Raw genomic sequence first — 19917 nt, forward strand, 5'->3', positions numbered from 1 at the left:
GAACACCTAGTGATATCAATTACTTAAAGGAGACAACCTAATGACTCTCAGTTCAGTAGATATGTTGATATTGATTTTACAGTTTCTCAAACAATCTATCTGGAATAAATATTTCAGCCAAGACACCTTGATTAAATCACCATGGTAAGTAACATTGATCAACAAAAGGACTCTCAAACAATACATTCATTATGAAATATTTAATCTATCAGTCAGTGTAAAACAAAATGATAAGATGATAACAGATGTTAGAAGAATTATTTATGACAACAGAAATACTCTGTACGAGACAGATAGTCCTGGATTCGATTTCAGCATGAAGGATCGCGGATGCACATTACTGAAGAGTGCCATACTAGAACTAAACGACCGCCCACTGCTTCCAGGTTTTCAATGATGATCCAGCTTAAATCGAATCATATATTCAATTATTAGAAATTAATTTATTCTGTGAGATTATAATTTATGGATGATCTTTGAGCGATGCTAAAGTGACCCTGAGAATGTTCACCTATTAACTAGGATCAAATGAAGGTTATAAATCAGTGTGTGAGGAATTAGAATTATGACTTATGATTGATGGTTAGGAATTAGATTGAGAGTTTTCATCACTAATTAATATCAACTAAAATGCCAAAACTCTATTTAGCCAAATTGCGAATGAATGAATTTCGTGCCAAAAACCCAAGATCTATTATCTTATACCTGATTGATTCATTTGACCGGCGTCAGCCAAGGTTGCTTACTCTCACCCTTTCTCTTTCTCCTGGTGATTGACTGGATCATGAAAACGTTAGCACCTGAGCAAAGCACGGGATACAGTGGACAGATAGGATGAAGCTGGATGATCCAGACTTCGTAGATGATCTGGGTCTTCTATCACACACTCAGCAACAAATGCAGGAGAAGACGAAAAGTGTAGTATCAACCTCAGAAGCAGTATGTCTGAACATACACAACAGTAAAAGCAACATTCTCATATACAACACAACATGCATCGATCGAATCACACTTGACGGAGAAGCTTTGGAAGATGTAGAAACCTTTACATATCCGGTGGAACGCGTTGACAACACTTATCTTGGAAGTCTGATCAGCCCTAATGGGTTGGTGTCTGACGAAATCTCAGCACGGATTCGAAAAGCTCGTTTGGCTTTTGCCAACTTACGTCACCTTTGGCGAAGGCGAGATATCCGTTTATCAATAAAAGGACGAGTATACTGCGCGGCAGTCCGTTCTGTTTTAATTTACGGCAGCGAAACATGGCCATTAAGAGTAGAAGACACCCGTAAGCTATTAGTATTTGACCACAGATGCCTTAGAAGTATTGCTGGCGTCTGCTGGGATCACCGGGTAAGTAATAGTGAGGTTCGAGGCAGGGTATTAGGGAATGATGGTAAATCAGTTGATGAGGTTATGAATCTTCATCGACTGAGATGGTTGGGCCACGTGTTACGTATGCCTGAACACCGATTACCACGACGTGCAATGCTATCCGGTATTGGAGATGGTTGGAAGAAAGTCGGGGGCGGCCAAACCAAAACGTGGCATCAGTGCTTGAAGACACTAACTTCTAGTCTGAGCCATGTTGATAGATGCAGACTACTTGGTTGGGTTCCACGTGACTTTCGTAACCAATGGTTGGAGACTCTTGGTGACGGCTCAGAATCGATCACAATGGCGTCGGTGTATACACTCCCTGTCTTCCCTTAAACTAAGAGATTAAAATCACTTCATATCTTTCTTTCTACGAACCAATTCTTTCTTCTTGTACTATATCTCTATATGCAATCTTCCTCTTATTTATTACCACCTTTGACCTAACCACTGCTATGAATCCGGTGTTCATCTTGTTGTGCTGATGCGGTATGGCAACCTGGACCGATGCACATATGTGCCTGGTCCTACGTTGTAGCTGGCTGACTGACTGACTGACATATCCGGTCAGCATCATTGATGAACATAGTGAATCTGATGCAGATGTGAATGCACCGATCGGCAAAGCAAGAACAGCATATCTACAATTGAACAAGATATGGAAATCAAAACAGCTATCCATCAATCAACACCAAAACCAGCATTTTCAATACAAATGTCAACACAGTTCTACTGTATGGGGTGGAAACCTGGAAAACTACGAAAGCCATCATCCAGAAGATACAGGTGTTTATTAACAGTTGTCTACACAAAATACTTCGGATCCGTTGGCTGGACACTATTAGCAAAAACCAACTGTGGGAAAGAACAAACCAGATCCCAGCAGAGGAAGAAATTAGGAAGAAGCGCTGTTAGTGGATAGGACACACATTGAGGAAAGCACCCAACTGCGTCACAAGACAAGCCCTCACATGGAATCCTCAAGGCCAAATGGAAAGAGGAAGACTAAAGAACATATTACACCGAGACATGTTGACAGATATGAGAAGAATGAACAAGAATTGTATGGAACTAGAAAAGAAGGCCCAGGACAGAGGGGGTTGAAGAATGCTAGTCGGTAGCCTATGCTCCATTAGGAGTAACAGGCGTAAGTATGTATGTAAGATTGATTCATTTATAAATTATAGTCTCATTATTTATTCTAATAAAATAATCTTAAATTACAGTTTTTAGTAAAATGTAAATATTTATTTCGTTTCTATAGGCAATTTTACAAGATCTTTTCCCTGATGTTACATTACCAGAACATGATTATGGATTATTTTTAGCAGAGATTGAAACAGTATTACAAGATATGAATTTACAAATTATTACTGAACAAGTATTGAAAATAATACAATTCTATGAAACATTAATTGTACGTCATGGAGTAATGTTAGTTGGACCAACTGGTGGTGGAAAAACTACAATTTATCGTGTTTTAGCTAAAGTTTTAAATAATTTACATGTAGCTGAATTCATGGATAAGAAACCAGAATATCAACCAGTGAAAATGTATGTTTTAAATCCAAAATCTATAACGATGGGTGAATTATATGGTGAAGTAAATAAATTAACATTTGAATGGCATGATGGATTATTAGCTTCTATTGTTAGGCAAACATGTGTAGTAAGTATAACGTGGTCATTGTAATATTGTTGCACAATTTATCAAACAATATTTTTGATGAATCGTCCCATTGATATTTAGGAGTGTAATTGATCAATCTCTTAATGGTATATGTTCATTCTGTGTGGATTGTCTCGATATTGCCTTAAATCATAAGCATTATAAGCAAAGATGGATAGTGGATAACAGTGAAATCCAAATTGAGGCGCGTTCCGTCCTGTTTGGAACGGGTTAGCTACTATTTATTTTATTTAACCACATAAACATTGGTACAAGGAGGCAGCAAATAGATATGCGTCAAATAAATCATTCGATTTGTGTGAGGGATGGGATACTGCCCAGGTGCCCAAACCGAAACAGGTGTCTTTCTTAGGAAACCACACTCGCAGCCTTCGACCTGAAGGTCTGATCCACAAGGTAGTGGAGCAACGTTAGAAGATACAGTCCCATGGTTGCCGGTGACTAATAATTGGTTCATACGCCATTCCTTCCTTCAGGATACTGAAACCTATGTACACCACTGGTTTGAAATGAGGGTTTTCCAACTCCCTTAGGTGGACCCACCAAGCTGGTTGAAGAGCCCGGCATTCGGTTTTCGTCCTCTCTATTTCGTAAACAATACCCACACTATGAGAAGGTAGTGAGTAGGAACTCCCTGGTAGTGGTTGTTTGCCAGTGGCCGTGTGAGAGCATTTCGAGAGGGAGAGCTAACTCTTCCCACCCTCGGCGGTAACAGGGCATTTGGGGGCTGGTCAGCTACTAGCTACCATCCATCTCTGCTTATATAGATTGTCACTGTTTTTCTTATTTGTATTTTTCATAATTTGTTACACAAACTGTTTTTAAAACATAAAAAGTATTCTACTAAAGGATAATTAGTCAATAAATGAATATATGAAAAGAAAACATGTATACACTAGCTTAAAAGCAAACGAATTTCTCACGAAGCGGGATCGTGGATGAACACTGCTGAGGAGTCCCACTATAGGACGAAACGGTTCTCCAGTGCTTTCAGGTCTAGCTTTAATTGACTTATGATCTCAATCATTGAAATTACTATAATATCCATAAAAACCCTTCTGAAATGTCTTTTCTTTTCATTTATTCCACTATGAAGGATCCTACACAAGATCATCAATGGGTTATATGTGATGGTCCAGTTGATGCATTATGGATTGAAAATATGAACACAGTATTAGATGATAATAAAATGTTATGTTTAGCTAATTCTGAACGTATTAAATTAACAAATTATGTTCATATGTTATTTGAAGTACAAGATTTAGCTGTTGCATCACCGGCAACAGTAAGTCGTTGTGGTATGGTTTATGTAGATTCAGAAGATTTAGGTTGGTTACCATATGTTAAAGTAAGTTAATTGTATTAATTTAAAATGTTTTTTTAATTATTTTATTTTGAATAAATCTATTTACTAATTAGTGAATTCATTAATAATCTACGATTTGTTCCTATGGGGATCACATCGTACATTATATTCCAAATAAACAAGCACAATCTGTTATAACTTGTGGCCTGTTTGCCCTGTTAATGTATATCGTGATGAGTTATCGATCGGACAAATGACACACAAACGTGAGCTCTTGTTAGACAGTTAGCTTTCATTCTGTAGTAATCACTATTTCATTAAACTAAAGATTACCTAATTGAAATGATCATTTTGATTAGGTTTATTTATAGAAGAACCTTGATTGGTCAGTCAGTCAGCTGCAACGTAGAACCAGGTACATATATACATCCGTCCAAGTTGCTATACCACATTAGCACAGCAAGACGAACGCCGGATGCATAGAAGTAGTTAATTCAATGGTGATAATATATAAAAGAAAGATTGCATATAAGAATATAGTATAGGAGGAAAGAATTAGTTCGTAGAAAGAAAGATCTGAAGCGATTTTAATCTCATGGTTTAAGGGAAGACATAGAGTATATACAACTACGTCATTGTGATCAATTCTGAACCATGTTATCTACAGTCTCTAACCATTGGTTACGATAGCCACACGGGACCCAATTCTTAATGGCCATGTTTCGCAGTCGTAAAGTAAAACAGAATGAACTACCGCGCAGTATATTCGTCCATTAATTAATAAACGGATATCTCACCTTCGTCATAGGTAACGTAAGTTGGCAAAAGCCAAACGAGCTTTGTGAATCCGTGCTCACATTTCGTCAGACAATAACCCATTAGGGCTGATCAGAATTCCAAGATAAGTGAAGTTATCGACGCGTACGACTACTTCACTCCCTGTCCTTAGTTCAGGTGTTGACGCAGACCAGTCCTGAAGCAACAACTTGCATTTAGAGAGAGAGAAGCGCATTCCAAACATTCTGGCATTGTTGCTTAGTGCTACCAGAAGACTCTGCATTTAATCAGCGTCTTCACCAAACAGGACTATATCATCTGCGTATTCTAAGTCGATAAGTGAACCACTTGGTAGGAGATCAATGCCCGAAAATTCAGCTGACGAAAACGTTATTTCCATCAGTAGGTCCATGATGAAGTTGAACACCACTTAAGGTTGTAAAATCAGATGACAGTTTGCCATAAGCTCTGATTCGACTAGTAGTGTTCGAGTAAAAAACCTTTACAAGGTTTATGTACTTCCGATTGATGCTTTGTCTAATTATGTCATTATTATTCAATTACTTACTTACTTACACCTGTTACTCCTAATGGAGCATAAGCCACCGACCAGCATTCCTCAGTCCACTCTGTCCTTGTCCTTTCTTTCTAGTTCTATCCAATTATTGTTCATTCTTCTCATATCTGTCTCCATTTCTCGGTAATAATATGTTCTTTGATCATTATACAATATCAATTATTTCCATTTTCATTTTAGACATGGATTAAAACAATTGAAGAAAAATTAACCCCATATGTAATGGAATATATTATGAATCTTTTTATAAAATATGTAGATCCTTTTATGAATTTTGTAATGACTAAATGTACAACAATCATTCCACAAGTAAGTGTTCATCTTCACATTAATAGTTTCTATTATATAATGATAGTTTGAAGATTTTCAACTTAACATAATGACTTATGTGTAATGAATCAGTGTACTCAACGACAGTTATCAAATGAGATAGTTATATTATGCAAATTGAATATCTCCTTATTGATAAGTGCATATTATTGGTCATTCTCTAAGGAGTTCTTATTCATTGGTGATAAGTTTTGCTAATTGAACGCTTGATTCCATTTCCTAAGCTCTTCTAATAACCCATAGGCTAAATCTACACAACGACTTGAACACGAGAGAAAAGACATGAAATATCGAAGAAACGCTTTACTTTAAGGTTCGTTTATGTACAAAAAATCTAGCGTTTTTATAACATTTTAGATGGCCTTGAGTTTCCGGAAAGTTCTGGAATGCTATTAAACATAGTAGCAGTATAGGCAATCATCCAATCAGAAACTCAACATGTGACTTTTCACTTTCTACATGTTTCTAGCAAAACTTTTATTGAATATTGATTGTACAGTGTTTCTCAGTGTTTTCAGGGTCTTTTTTTCGCTTTTTCCAGGAATTTTCTGGATCTCCCCAACAATTTGATTCGGATAAAACCGACTAACTTCCGCCTTCACTCTTAGTCTTCTTAAAGTAGCCGGTTGGGGGCTTGTATATAGGAAGTTTTGTATATTATGTATTTAACGTAACTGACTGAACTTAACCAGACAACCAATGAAAACAAGGAAGATCTGGACAGAGTTACATTTTACTACGGAACTTCTCTGTTGTTGCATACCTACAACTCCATAGAAGAACAAACTCAGGAACTTCAGAACTCTCAGCGAGTGTTTAACCCTTTAACCACTGTCTCAGCAACCAATAGTTTAAATTTCTAACTTCCATCAATATGTGATACTAAGAAACCATCTTCCAATGCCATTCGTGGGTAACTAATTGATATGATCGGACTCCACTAGTCACTGCTTTACATCAGAATTTCAGGAATAACAAATCGAAGTTATTCATTCGTAAATACGTGACTGTTTTTAGTAATAGGAGGTTTGTGAATAGTGTTGAATTTCATGGTTCACATCATGGAATGTCCTTAGTCAGACATCCAATAAAAATTCGTAATTACTTACTTACTTACGCCTGTTACTCCTCATGAAGTAGCATAGGCCGCTCACCAACATTTAGTAATTACTGGATGGCTGTTATTTCTTAACATGAGACTACTCAATGCACGTTCACAAACTTTTTGTACCAAGTATTTGTTTCATTTGATGAAATTAGATAAGCTAGAAAAATTGGTGGCAGATCATAAAAGTGGATTTTATTGTCATTAAGATGAGTTACTTAATTCGATTCTACTCTTATATCAAACATACATTTCTTCTTCTAAACCCCGAAGTTACAGCATATTTGTACAGTTCTGGTACACTGAATGGTGGATGAAAATCGAACTTGTCAGAACATGTATAGATTAAAAGAAAATAGACAAATAATTGTATTTTAACCAAAACGAATATACACGTCATTAAGACAAAATTTAAAAGTGAATTATAACAATAATTATAAAGTTATATCGTTTAAGTTAGTTGAGGCTTGTGTTACAGATGCTCGACCGTTACATAGCTCGTCAGCATTTAGGTAGAATTTTAAAAAAGCCTACTTACAGACTTACGTTCATTACTCCGCATGGAGGAGCATAAACGAACCACCAGTATTCGCCATCCAACTCTGTCCTAAACAATCCTTCCAAGTTCTTTCCAGTTGCTATTGATCCTTTTCATGTCTGCTTCCAATTCTCAAAGCAGTATGTTTTTTGGTCTTCCACTTTTCCGTTCCCCTTCACGTTTTGAGGTAAGGGCTTACCTCGTGATGCAGTTTGGTGATTTTCACAATGTATGCTAAACTTAAATATAAATGATAAACAGAAAATAAGCAAGATATGGGGTCGAACCTTGATATTAATAAGTAGTATAACAGACTCGAAAGTAATGGAATGAAAAGGAAACAAACAAACTGAACATCTTTCATTGATACCACAATTATTTCAATTCCTTTCCCCTATACTCATTCCTACAATCGAAGAACATATGGACCTCAAGACAACTGTCTGCATACCAATATCAAAGTCACAATCTTCAATACGAACGTCAAGACAGTTCTACTGTACGGAGCTGAAACTTGTAGGACTACCACAACCAACATCAAAAAGGTACAAGTATTTATATATAGTTGTCTATGCAAGATACTGAATATCTGTTGACCGGATACCGTCAGCAACAGCCAACTGTAGGAAAAGACAAACTAGCTTCCATCTGAGGAGGAAATTAGGAAACGACGATAGGAATGGATAGGACATACATTGTGGAAATCATCAAACTTCATCAAGAAGCAATTTCCAACTTGAAATCATGAAGGGAAGCGGAAAAGAGAAAGGCCAAAGAACACATTATGTCGGGAAATAGAAACAGATATGAAAAGGATTGCTCAGGACAGAGTTGGATGGAGAGTGCTAGTGGGTAGCCCATGCTCCTCCACGAGGAGTAACAGGTGTAAGTAAGTTTCTCCTATATTCTCTCTAAGTAGTAAACATTTGATGAAAGATCATTTTATCCATGTTCATTTATATACATTCACTCATTCGTTTACATTTAATATTTCAATTCATAGGTACCTATTGCACGGATACAAACAATGTGTAAATTATTAGAAGTTCTATTAACTCATTCAAATTGTCTATCAATGAATGAAGATAAAAATAAATTAAATCCATTATTAGCTATGTCATTTGTATTTTCATTATTATGGGGATTAGCTGGTTGTTTAATTGATACAAATTGGGATAAATGTGATGCATTTATTCGTAATCTGTTTGATGATTTAGGTGATGCAAGAGTAAGTTTCCTTTTATTTTATTGATTTATATATGAATGAGTTAATTTTAAGTAGGCACAGGATCTGATTCCAGTTTTGATTGTTTCTGATTGCTAATTCAGATATACATATCGTTAATCTTCGTATATGTTCATTGACTTAACTTACATTAGTGAATAACAGAGTTAAATAAAGTGAAATACGAGAATGAATTCTTAAATGTGTATATTTTGTACACTCACTGATCTGAACAGGAAATCATAAGGATGAAGTGAATAGAAAAGAGCAAAGCGAAATGACGCGCAGTAGAGAAGGTTCGTGAATCAACTCCATTTATAGTTATAAAAAAAAGAAGTTACAGACATGTGATGAATAGGATAAGAAGTGTACACACATACATTTACAATGAAAATAGTCAAAGTTGATAAAGTCAAAATGTGACTCAAGAAGAATGGATAAATTGACCTGTCCAGAAGCTAGAATGGGGTATATATAGTAAGCAACACTACAGGTTTATGAAGTCTTTATATTTATTTCAATACCTTCATTCGAAGAAGTAGGAGGTTGAAGCTGAGTAAAGACTGACTGAAATCGGTAGTTGATTGAAGTTAGAAATGTGAATAATTCCCTACTTATGATCCTTAAATGATAAACAGATTGCTAGACCTTAGGACCCTAGGTCCTATCTTAAGGAAACCATAGACTGACACCGCTAAAGGATCCCCAAAATAGTGCATGATATATTCCCTGATGTACAATGATTCTCGTATTGATATCAATTCGTACCGAAACACACTTCAACAAAACTTACTTTAGTGTGGACTTATTTGAAGTCGCTATTTATTAATTTATGTAGGCAAATGGTAGTTGATGAAGATATTTAGATTACATAACTTCATTTTTCAATAATGAGAAGGTATTAAGTGTTCAACTTCACCCAAAGTATTGAAAATTCTCTTGATGTTGTTTACTTATATCTTCCCATTGTTATTAAGGACTGCGATTGATCAGTCTCTTATTGATATATGTGTATCCTGTGCAGACTGCCACAATCTGCCTTAATTTACAAGTTATATATGCGAATAAGTAAACAATATCACGCGAATTTAAAACTTCACCTCATTGCACAAGCAAGTAGCTATCAAGACTCGGTAGCTAAGTAGATAATACGATGGCGTTTGTAGTGAATGGTATTGGGTTCGAGTCCCACAGTGAACAGCAACTCTAAGATGATGGTACATCTAAACGACGTGTCCCAAATAAGACGATATTCTTTCAAACATAATTGAAACTTGACTTTGAATGAGAATAGAACTACATGCTATATTATCAAAGTCTAAAAAACGAACCTCTGTAAACTGATGATTCAATGATTTAAAATTTTCATTCTCGAAACTGGTTCCTAATTACTTCGGTTTCAAGTGAGCATTCCCATCAAGTTTCATACTAGTAAGAAACTTCTATAAAACCCTTCTTAGTCCCTTTCACCATTTCTTCAGGTGAATTCAAATGATGACACTAATTGACAATAGATTTCAAACCTGAGAACAGAAATGACAAAACAAAGTTTAAATACACATACGTAAATGAAAAAGATTTTAAAAAGATCACTCATTTTTGAAACATACAAATTTGGCTAAGGTTTGATGAGTAAAATTGAATCAGTTGGATTCTGATTTGAAACTCCCAACTAGCGGTTAAAAGTTGATTGGTCTTAACCTATAAAGTAGTATAGTACTCCACAGATAGGGTTTTACATTCAACCTGAAAATTACATAGTTCATAGATATACAATAAATTGGTCGCTACTCAATGATCTGTTACTCCTCGTAAAGGAGCATAGGCCGCTCACCAGCATTCTCCATCCAACTCTGTCATAAACAATCCTTCCCACCTCCTTCCAGTCATTATCCATCCTTTTCATATCTGATTCTATTTCCCGACATAACGTGTTCTTTGGCCTTTCTCTTTTCCTCTTCCTTCACGATTCCAAGTTAGGGCTTGCCTCGTGATGCAGTTTGATGTCCTATCCATTTCCATCGTCTTTTCCTAATTTCCAATTCAGCTGGAAGTTGGTTTGTTCTCTCCCAGAGAAGTCTGTTGCTGATGGTATCCGGCCAATGGATGTTGAGTATCTTGCGTAGACAACCATTTATAAATACTTGTGCCTTCTTGATGTTGGCTGTGCTAGTCCTCCAATTTTCAGCTCCGTACAGTAGAACTGTCTTGATGTTAATATTGAAGATTGTGACTTTGATATAGGTTGATAGACAGTTGTTTTGAGTTCCATATGTTCTTCAATTGTAGGAATGTGGCCATTGCTTTGCCAATCCTCACCTTTACGTCCGCGCCTGAACCTCCTTGTTCATTGATAATGCTTCCCAGGTACATGAATGATTCTAAACCTCCCAGAGTTTCGCCATTGAGAGTGATTGGATTGCTGTTCTCCGTTTTGAATTTGAAGACCTTTGTTTTCCCCTTGTGTATGTTGAGGCCTACTAATGCAGAGACTGCTGCTACACTAGTTGTTTTCATCTGCATTTGTTCGTGTGTATTGATTGGAGGGCTAGGTCATCTGTGAAGTCCAAATCTTCTAATTGATTCTGAGCTGTCCATTGTATGCCATGTTTTCCCTCAGATATCGAGGTCTTCATGATCCAGTCGACCATTAGAAGAAAGAGGAAGGGAGAGAGTAGACAGCCTTGTCTGACTCCGGTCCTTACTTGGAATGCATCTGTCAGCTGTCCTCCATGCACGACCTTGCACTGTAGTCCGTCGTATAAGTTCCAGATAATATTGACAATCTTCCCAGGAAGTCCGTAGTTTCGAGGAAGTTTCTATAACGTTCTCCTATCTACACAGTCAAATGCCTTTTCATAATCAATGAAGTTGATGTGTAGTGACGAGTTCCACTCAAATGATTGTTCGACGATGATCCGTAGTGTCGACTCAATGATCAGTCAATTGTAAATATTTCAGTCTTACAAGAGATCAGCTACTATTAGAATAGTTCAATAATAAATTTTGTAGAGTTGTATAACCTTATTTTGAATTACACAAGAAACATCTCTCTCCCTTCAAGTTTCCAAATACATCTTATTAATAAGTATTAACAATCAAAAAAATCTATGTTAAGCAGTCTTAATTTTAAAATATCATTGATTATGAATGTATACTTCATTACTTTTTTTTTTAGCTTCCTCAACATTCTGATTTATGGTCTTGTTTTGTTGATATGGATACACGTCGTATGGATAATTGGGATAAATTGCTTAATACATTTATATATAATAAACAAATACCATTTTTTGATATGATTGTACCAACTGTAGATACAATCAGATATGGATACATGTTAGATAAATTATTAGCTGTAAATCAAAGTGTACTGTTTACTGGTTTAACTGGAGTTGGAAAAGTATGATTATTACTATCATTGTTATGATCATTATTAATATTGTATTATTATTATTCTTATTATTATCATTGGTAATAACGTGTTTACACTACTTATATGGACAAACATAAGTAGTATATGGTAGAAATCGAAAGTAGAATGCTTACCAGTAGACGAGTGAAATAAAGAGAATGGGAAAAAAAAGAAGAGCAATCGGGATCACTACAGGGTCGAAAGAATGATGAATTATGTAAAGGACAACTGAATAATAATGTATTTAGTGAATAACTTTTATATTTTACAAAGCTACTGTTTCATTTTGTATAAAACAATAGATTGTTTTCCCTAACTGAGTTTTCAATCACTGCAGTAATAATAATAATAATGGCATCACTTGTTATCACCTTTTTCTGAATTACTGGCAATTGATGAAATGCAGATTCTTTTGATAGCACTGAGTTACAATGCCAGAATGTTTGGGATCCACTTCTCCCCCTCTAAATACAAGTTGTTACTTTAAGACTGGTCTGCGTCAACACCTGAAATAAGGATAGGGAGTGAAGTAGTCGAACATGTCAACAACTTCACTTATCTTGGAAGTCTGATCAGCCCTAATGGGTTGGTGTCTGACGAAATCTCAGCACGGATTCGAAAAGCTCGTTTGGCTTTTGCCAACTTACGTCACCTTTGGCGAAGGCGAGATATCCATCTATCAATAAAAGGACGAGTATACTGCGCGGTAGTTCATTCTGTTTTACCTTACGACTGCGAAACATGGCCATTAAGAGTTGAAGATATTCGTAAGCTACTAGTATTAGACCACAGATGTTTTACAAATATTGCCCGCATCTGCTGGGATCACCGAGTAAGTAATAGTGAGATTAGACGTTTGGTATTAGGAAATGATGGTAAATCAGTTGATGAGTTTGTGCATCTTCATCGACTGAGATGGTTGGGCCACGTGTTACGTATGCCTGAACACCGATTACCACGACGTGCAATTAGAAGCTTTAGAAGCTTTATTCAACATTATATTTTTGGTACAACATAGAATTCTCAGCATAAAGTATTTCAACAAGTTTCCTTTTCTTATACCTTGATCGATTGTGACGATAAATTTTGAATGATGACCAGTTAGATGTTAGAAGTTCGGTAATCCATATTTGATTACTGTTCATTTGTTTCAATGCATATTGCCAGCCACCATGATGTCGCTGATTGTACCTTTTTGTATCCCGTATAGCGAAAGGTTGTAAACTTTTCATAAACGCGCCTGAATAGGTTGTGCGCACAATAGACATAGTGATGTGCTAAAACAAACAACAAAACAGATAACTTGATGAAATATCTAGATCGGAGGAACAGGTAGCCCAGATATTCAAGCAGGCTGACTAGTGTTGGAGACAGCTGGAGGAAAGTTAAGGGTGGTCGAACCAAAACGTGGCATCAGTGCTTGAAGTCACTAACTTCTTGTCTGAGCCATGTTGGTAGATGCAGACTATTTGGTTGTGAGCCACCGTGACTATCGTAACCAATGATTGGAGACTCTGGGTGACATGGCTCAGAATCGATCACGATGGCTTAGGTGTACACACTCTCTGTCTTCCCTTAAACTTAGAGATTAAAATTGCTTAATACGAACTAATTCTTTCTTCCTGTGCTATATCCTTTTATCTATTACCACCATTGAATTAACTACTTTTATGAATTTGATGTTCATCATGTTGTGCTAATGAAGTATGGTAACTTGAACCGATACACATATGTACCTAGTCCTACATTGTAACTGACTGATTCATAAATTACTGGATAAATAGATTATTTGGAAATGTATATAACATATTAATTAAAAAAACAGTGAATATTCTATGTAATTTGATAAGTTTGTAAGTTCGATTCCTGTGTGTTGATATGAATGTATGTTATTAAGTAATCTCATGTTATATTCATTCTAGATCATAGAAATAATAAATAATCAATATTGAATTACTTTTTTGTTTTCTTATTTTTTTTAAATATAGTCAATTATAATTCGTGGAACATTGAATAATATCGCTGAATTAAATAATTATATACCGGCATATATCAATTTCTCTGCTCAAACAACAAGTAATCGTATCCAAGAAATTATTGAAAATAAATTAGAAAAGAAAAAAAAGCATCTAATTGGTGCACCTCAAAATAAACAAATTATATTATTTATTGATGATTTAAATATGCCAAAACAAGATCAATATGGTAGTCAACCACCTATTGAATTATTACGACAATATCAAGATTTTCATGGTTTCTATGATAGAGTTAAATTAGAATGGATTAATATTAAAAATATGATATTATGTTCAGCATGTGGTCCACCAGGTGGTGGAAGAAATTTAATCACTTCAAGATTAATAAGACATTTTGCATTATTTGTTATACCTTCACCATCAGAAATAAGTTTAAAACAAATATTTTCTTCAATTATAAATGTAAATAATCAGAATGGGTTTTGTGAAGATTTTTTAGAAATTTTCACAGATTGAAATCATGAGTCAGTTGAAGCTAGATCACCATTGAAAACCTGGAAGCACTGGACGGCCGTTTTGTCTTAGTGTGAGACACCTCAGCAGTGCGCATCCACGATCCCGCACCACGCGGGGTTCGAACCCAGGACCTACTGGCTTCGCGCGCGAGCACTTAACCACTAAACCGCTGTGTTAATGTCTAACTTCAATCAATCCACGAAGTTGCGCCACCATACACCATTGTCTTCAGTGAGTTCCTATCTCACAACAGACCTGGTTGAACTCCACTGGTAACGGCTTCTCACGAAACGGCCGTCCAGTGCTTCCAGGTTTTCAATGGTGGTCTAGCTTCAACTGACTCATGATTTCAATCTGTGAAATGTAAATAATGTTATTTTTGAAATAATCACTTTTGGCAAGACACTAATTTATAGACGATCCAATTAGAAGCATGTGAGAGATTTCAAGGTTACGGCGTCAATTTCAGTGCTTGTACAAAACGTGATCATTGAGCGGCTATAACAAATAAAAAACGGCGAGATTATAATTTGTGGACGAATCAATCAGGTATAAGATAAAAGATCTCGGATTTTAACGCGAAAGCCTTTCATCCATTTGGCGAAATAAATTTCTGACATTATAGTTGATGTCAGTTCGTGATGAAAACCACATATATAATTCCTAATTAAGGTAAATTATGACAATTATTGCGAACCGGATAATAAAACACTCGTAACACTGGCTACAACCAGGTACTACAATATATACGGATGATTGGAGAGCGTACATACTCCTAAATAGGCTTGGTTATGTGCATCTTGTCGTTATCCAGAAGTAGCATTTTGTGCACTCAACAATCGGAGTGCACACAAACAATATTGAAGCTACGTGGTCGAGGCTGAAAACGTTTTTGCGACCTTATCATGGCTCCAGAGACGGACTATTCTGTAGCCGTATGAATGATTTCCTCTACCGTATGCATTACGATTTCAGGACCTCTGTACCTCTTTTTAACCGTGACAAGTTTTTGAACCACTTATAAGAAGTGTATCCATTTTATTTCCTTGGTTTTCTATAACACAGTTTTACTCTATACTGACTGTTTGCCGGCTGGCTAATATTTCTCAAGTTCACTTAAGATTCGTTCAAATGCCGTCCATCAATTAGAGTCTCGCCATCATTTTTTTTTTACACAATCACTTTTTATTACAATTTATCAGTCATTTTTTTTATTCTGATCATTGTTGAACATTCATTTATATATATTAAAACATATGGTAAGCTATAAGTGAATTCCTATAACTAAACTCGGACTAACTGTCTTCACTTTCTTCCTTCTGAAATGATAATTAATGATTGGACGGAATTTATGTAGTTATTGCTTGGAAGGTAATTGAATTCAGTTCAGTTATTTGATATTTTGTGGTTGGACTCCCTAGATGGTCAACATTGAGACCAACAAGCTGGATTCCATAAGGATTGATCGTATACTGATCAAATCGCAAAACACTTTGAATCATTGTGGAACAATCAATTGAATGGAATTTATCATTCAATTATAAATGTAAATAATCAGAATGGGTTTTGTGAAGATTTTTTAGAAATTTTCACAGATTGAAATCACGAGTCAGTTGAAGCTAGATCACCATTGAAAACCTGGAAGCACTGGACGGCCGTTTTGTCTTAGTATGAGACACCTCAGCAGTGCGCATCCATGGCTCCAGAGACGGACTATTCTGTAGCCGTATGAATGATTTCCTCTACCGTATGCATTACGACCTTATCATGGCTCCAGAGACCGGCTATTCTGTAGCCATATGGATGATCTCCTCTACTTCATGTATTACGATTTTAGAACCTTAACAAGTTTTTGAACCACATATAAGACGTGTATCAACTTTATTTCCTCGGTTTTGTATAACATATTTTTACTCTATACTGACTGTTTGCCGATTGGTTAATACTTATCAAGTTCACTAAAGATTCGTTGAAAGGTCGTCCATAAATTAGAGTCTCGCCATCATTTTTTTTACACAATCACTTTTTATTACAATTTATCAGTCACTTTTTTTATTCTGATCGTTGTTGAACATTCATTTATATATATTAAAACATATGGTAAGCTATAAGTGAATTCCTATAGGTAAACTCAAGCTAATTATCTTCACTTTCTTCCTTCTGAAATGATAATTAATGATTGAGCGGAATTTATGTAGTTATTGCTTGGAAGTTAATTGAATTCAGTTCAGTTATTTGATATTTTGTGGTTGGACTCCCTAGACGGTTAACATCGAGACCAACAAGCTGGATTCCGTAAGGATTGATCGTATACTGACCAAATCGCAAAACACTATGGATCATTGTGGAACAATCAATTAAATGGAATTTATCATTCTACATAAACTTCATTGACTACGAGAAAGCATTTGATAATGTGGTAAGGACAACACTATGGAGGCTACTTCAATACTACGATGTAACCGAGAACATGGTCAACATCACACGGAATTTTTAGGATGGATCAAACTGCAAAGTTGTGAGTAGAGAACAATTGACAGACTCGTTCGAAGTAAAGACTGGTGTCAGACAAGGTTGCTTACTCTTACCCTTTCTCTTTCTCCTGGTGATTGACTGGATCATGAAGACGTCAACATCTGAAGGGAAGCACGGGAAACAGTGGACATCTAGGATGCAGCTGGACGATCTAGACTTCGCTGATGATCTGGCTCTTCTGTCGCAATCGCGACAACAAATGCAGGAGAAGACGACAAGTGTAGCAGGAGCCCCAGCATCAGTGCGTCTCAACATACACAAAAGGAAAAGCAAGATTCTCACACACAACACAGCATGCAACAATTGAATCACATTTGACGCAGAAGCTTTGGAAGGTGTAGAAACCTTTACATATCTGATCAGCATCATGGTGGGTCAGATGCAGATGTGAAGGTGCAGATCGGCAAAGCAAGAACAGTATATATATACGATTGAAGAACATCTGGAAATCAAAACAACTGTCTCTCAACCAATACCAAAATCAGCATTTTCAATACAAATGTCAACATAGTTCTATTGTATGAGGTGGAAACTTGGACAACTACGAAAACCATCATCCAGAACACACAAGTGTTTATTAACAGTTGTCTACACAAAATACTTCGGATCCGTTGGCCAGACACTATCAGTAACAACCTACTGTGTGAAAGAACAAACGACATTCCAGTGGAGGAAGAAATCAGGAATAATCACTGTAAGTGGATAGGATACACACTGAAGAAAGCACCCAACTACGTGCGTCACAAGGCAAGCCTTTACTTGAAATCCTTAAGGCCAAAGGAGTAGAGGATAACCAAAGAACACATTACACAGAGAAATATAGACAGATTTAACAAGATTGAGCAACGATTGGATAGCACAAGAAAGGTTCAGGACAGAGTGGGTTGTAGAATGCTGGTCGGAGGCCTATGCTTGATTGAGAGTAACAGGCGTAAGTAAGTAACTAATATTTTGTAGTTTGTTTATATTAGTTGAAGGCTCTAATACACCTATGGCATACGTATTTTAGCTAAGAAATAAACAACAATTAAATAGGTATACTGTAATATCAGTTGCTAGTACATCAATCGTCTGGTATAACGTAACTGTGGTAAAACAGTTGACTAACTTGTACTTATTAATTTAGTCACATAATTAATTATCCAGATTATCAGTATTCAGACTATCTAACATTAGAAATTGAAACTCAAAGTATAAAGATATTCATCATAAAATTCAAAAAGTAACCTTTGATGGTCGACTGTAAGAAACAAATGAGAGTTTTATTATTAATCTCGCGTAAGTAGTCTTACCCATGTTGATAGATCCAGACTACTTGGTTGGGGGCCGCTGTGACTATCGTAAACAATGTTTAGATACTGTGGGTGACATGGTTCAGAATCGATCATCATGGCGTAGGTGTATACACTCCCTGTTTTCCCATAAACTATGAGATTAAAATCGCTTCATATCTTTCTTTCTACGAACTAATTCTTCCTTACTTTACTATATCCTTACATAAAATCTTTTATGTATTACCACCATTGAGTTAACTGCTTCTATAAACCCGGTGTTCAGCTTGCTGTGCTAACGAGGTATGGCAACTTGACCCGATGTGTATATGTGCCTGGTCCTATGTTGTAGCTAACTGACTGACTGACTGAGGTCGGATTTATTCTCCTCTGACATCTTCAATAACTGGTTTGAATGATTTCATAGCGATTAATTAACAATTTAAGTGGCGGACTTTCAAAAACAAAAACTAAGTTTCATTTATATTAGTTCAAGTAACACGATAGTGACTTAATTTCATGTATCCATACATAAATTTTCATTGAATTACTTTTGTAATTTTTTTCTCTTCTCAGGGTTATCTACTTGAATTTCCTCAAGGTGTTCGTAGTGTTGGTGATTCAATTGTTAATGCCGCTGTTGAAATATATTCTAGAATGGCTAAAGAACTATTACCTACCCCAACTAAATCTCATTATGTATTCAATTTAAGAGATTTGTCAAAATGTATTCAAGGTAAGGAAAGGAGTAAATATTCAATTAGATCTGAAGAGAACTAAATCTACAAGTTTTTAAAAGCTGAAGCAACAATAATTTGGAAGACTCTCCCGGTCTCCCACATTATACGAGCATTCCATGTATATAAATAGATGGTTGCTCTGGTTACCCGAAGGGGCATCAGACTCACGATTTCCGTAGGAACTCGGCTTTCACCATAAGGCGTCATAACTCTTCTAAATGATGACCTTCTAACCCCAAGGGCAGAGTTTATATAGTTTGAATAAATTTTCCTGGTTGGCGTTTTTTAGCAAGTTAGTTTTCTACGAGATGAGGTCGCTAACCCCATGTCCAACCCTCCTTCTTTATCCGGGCTTTGGACCGGCAGTATCCCTAGAGGGGCTCCAGGCGGAGTTTAAAAGCTTATTCTGTCAAAATACAATATCCGAGTCTGTGTTCTTTATACTGAATAACCATAATTTTGAGTATTCTAGTTGTTTGATTGGTATGGAAATGAAGGAACAATAAAGTATGAGACAATTGATAGATATTTTGAAAATGAAG

At 36.1% G+C, this 19917-nt stretch overlaps 1 protein-coding gene across 1 annotated transcript in view; it reads left to right on the top strand.

Moving 5' to 3' along the window:
- The window catches only part of DNAH6_1 (Dynein heavy chain 6, axonemal), a gene marked incomplete at both ends in the record, with an annotated part of 89659 nt that overhangs the window by 62826 nt on the left and 6916 nt on the right, over positions 1-19917 (top strand). Inside the window, 7 exons of the mRNA XM_051218640.1 lie at positions 2642-3046; positions 4164-4415; positions 5908-6036; positions 8704-8928; positions 12104-12325; positions 14326-14718; positions 19212-19371. Of these exons, the coding sequence (XP_051070176.1) occupies positions 2642-3046; positions 4164-4415; positions 5908-6036; positions 8704-8928; positions 12104-12325; positions 14326-14718; positions 19212-19371 (1786 nt within the window). The remainder of the gene's footprint in view (positions 1-2641; positions 3047-4163; positions 4416-5907; positions 6037-8703; positions 8929-12103; positions 12326-14325; positions 14719-19211; positions 19372-19917) is intronic.

Source organism: Schistosoma haematobium, chromosome ZW (assembly GCF_000699445.3).
Source record: "Schistosoma haematobium chromosome ZW, whole genome shotgun sequence".
In the NCBI taxonomy this organism is placed as follows: domain Eukaryota; kingdom Metazoa; phylum Platyhelminthes; class Trematoda; order Strigeidida; family Schistosomatidae; genus Schistosoma; species Schistosoma haematobium.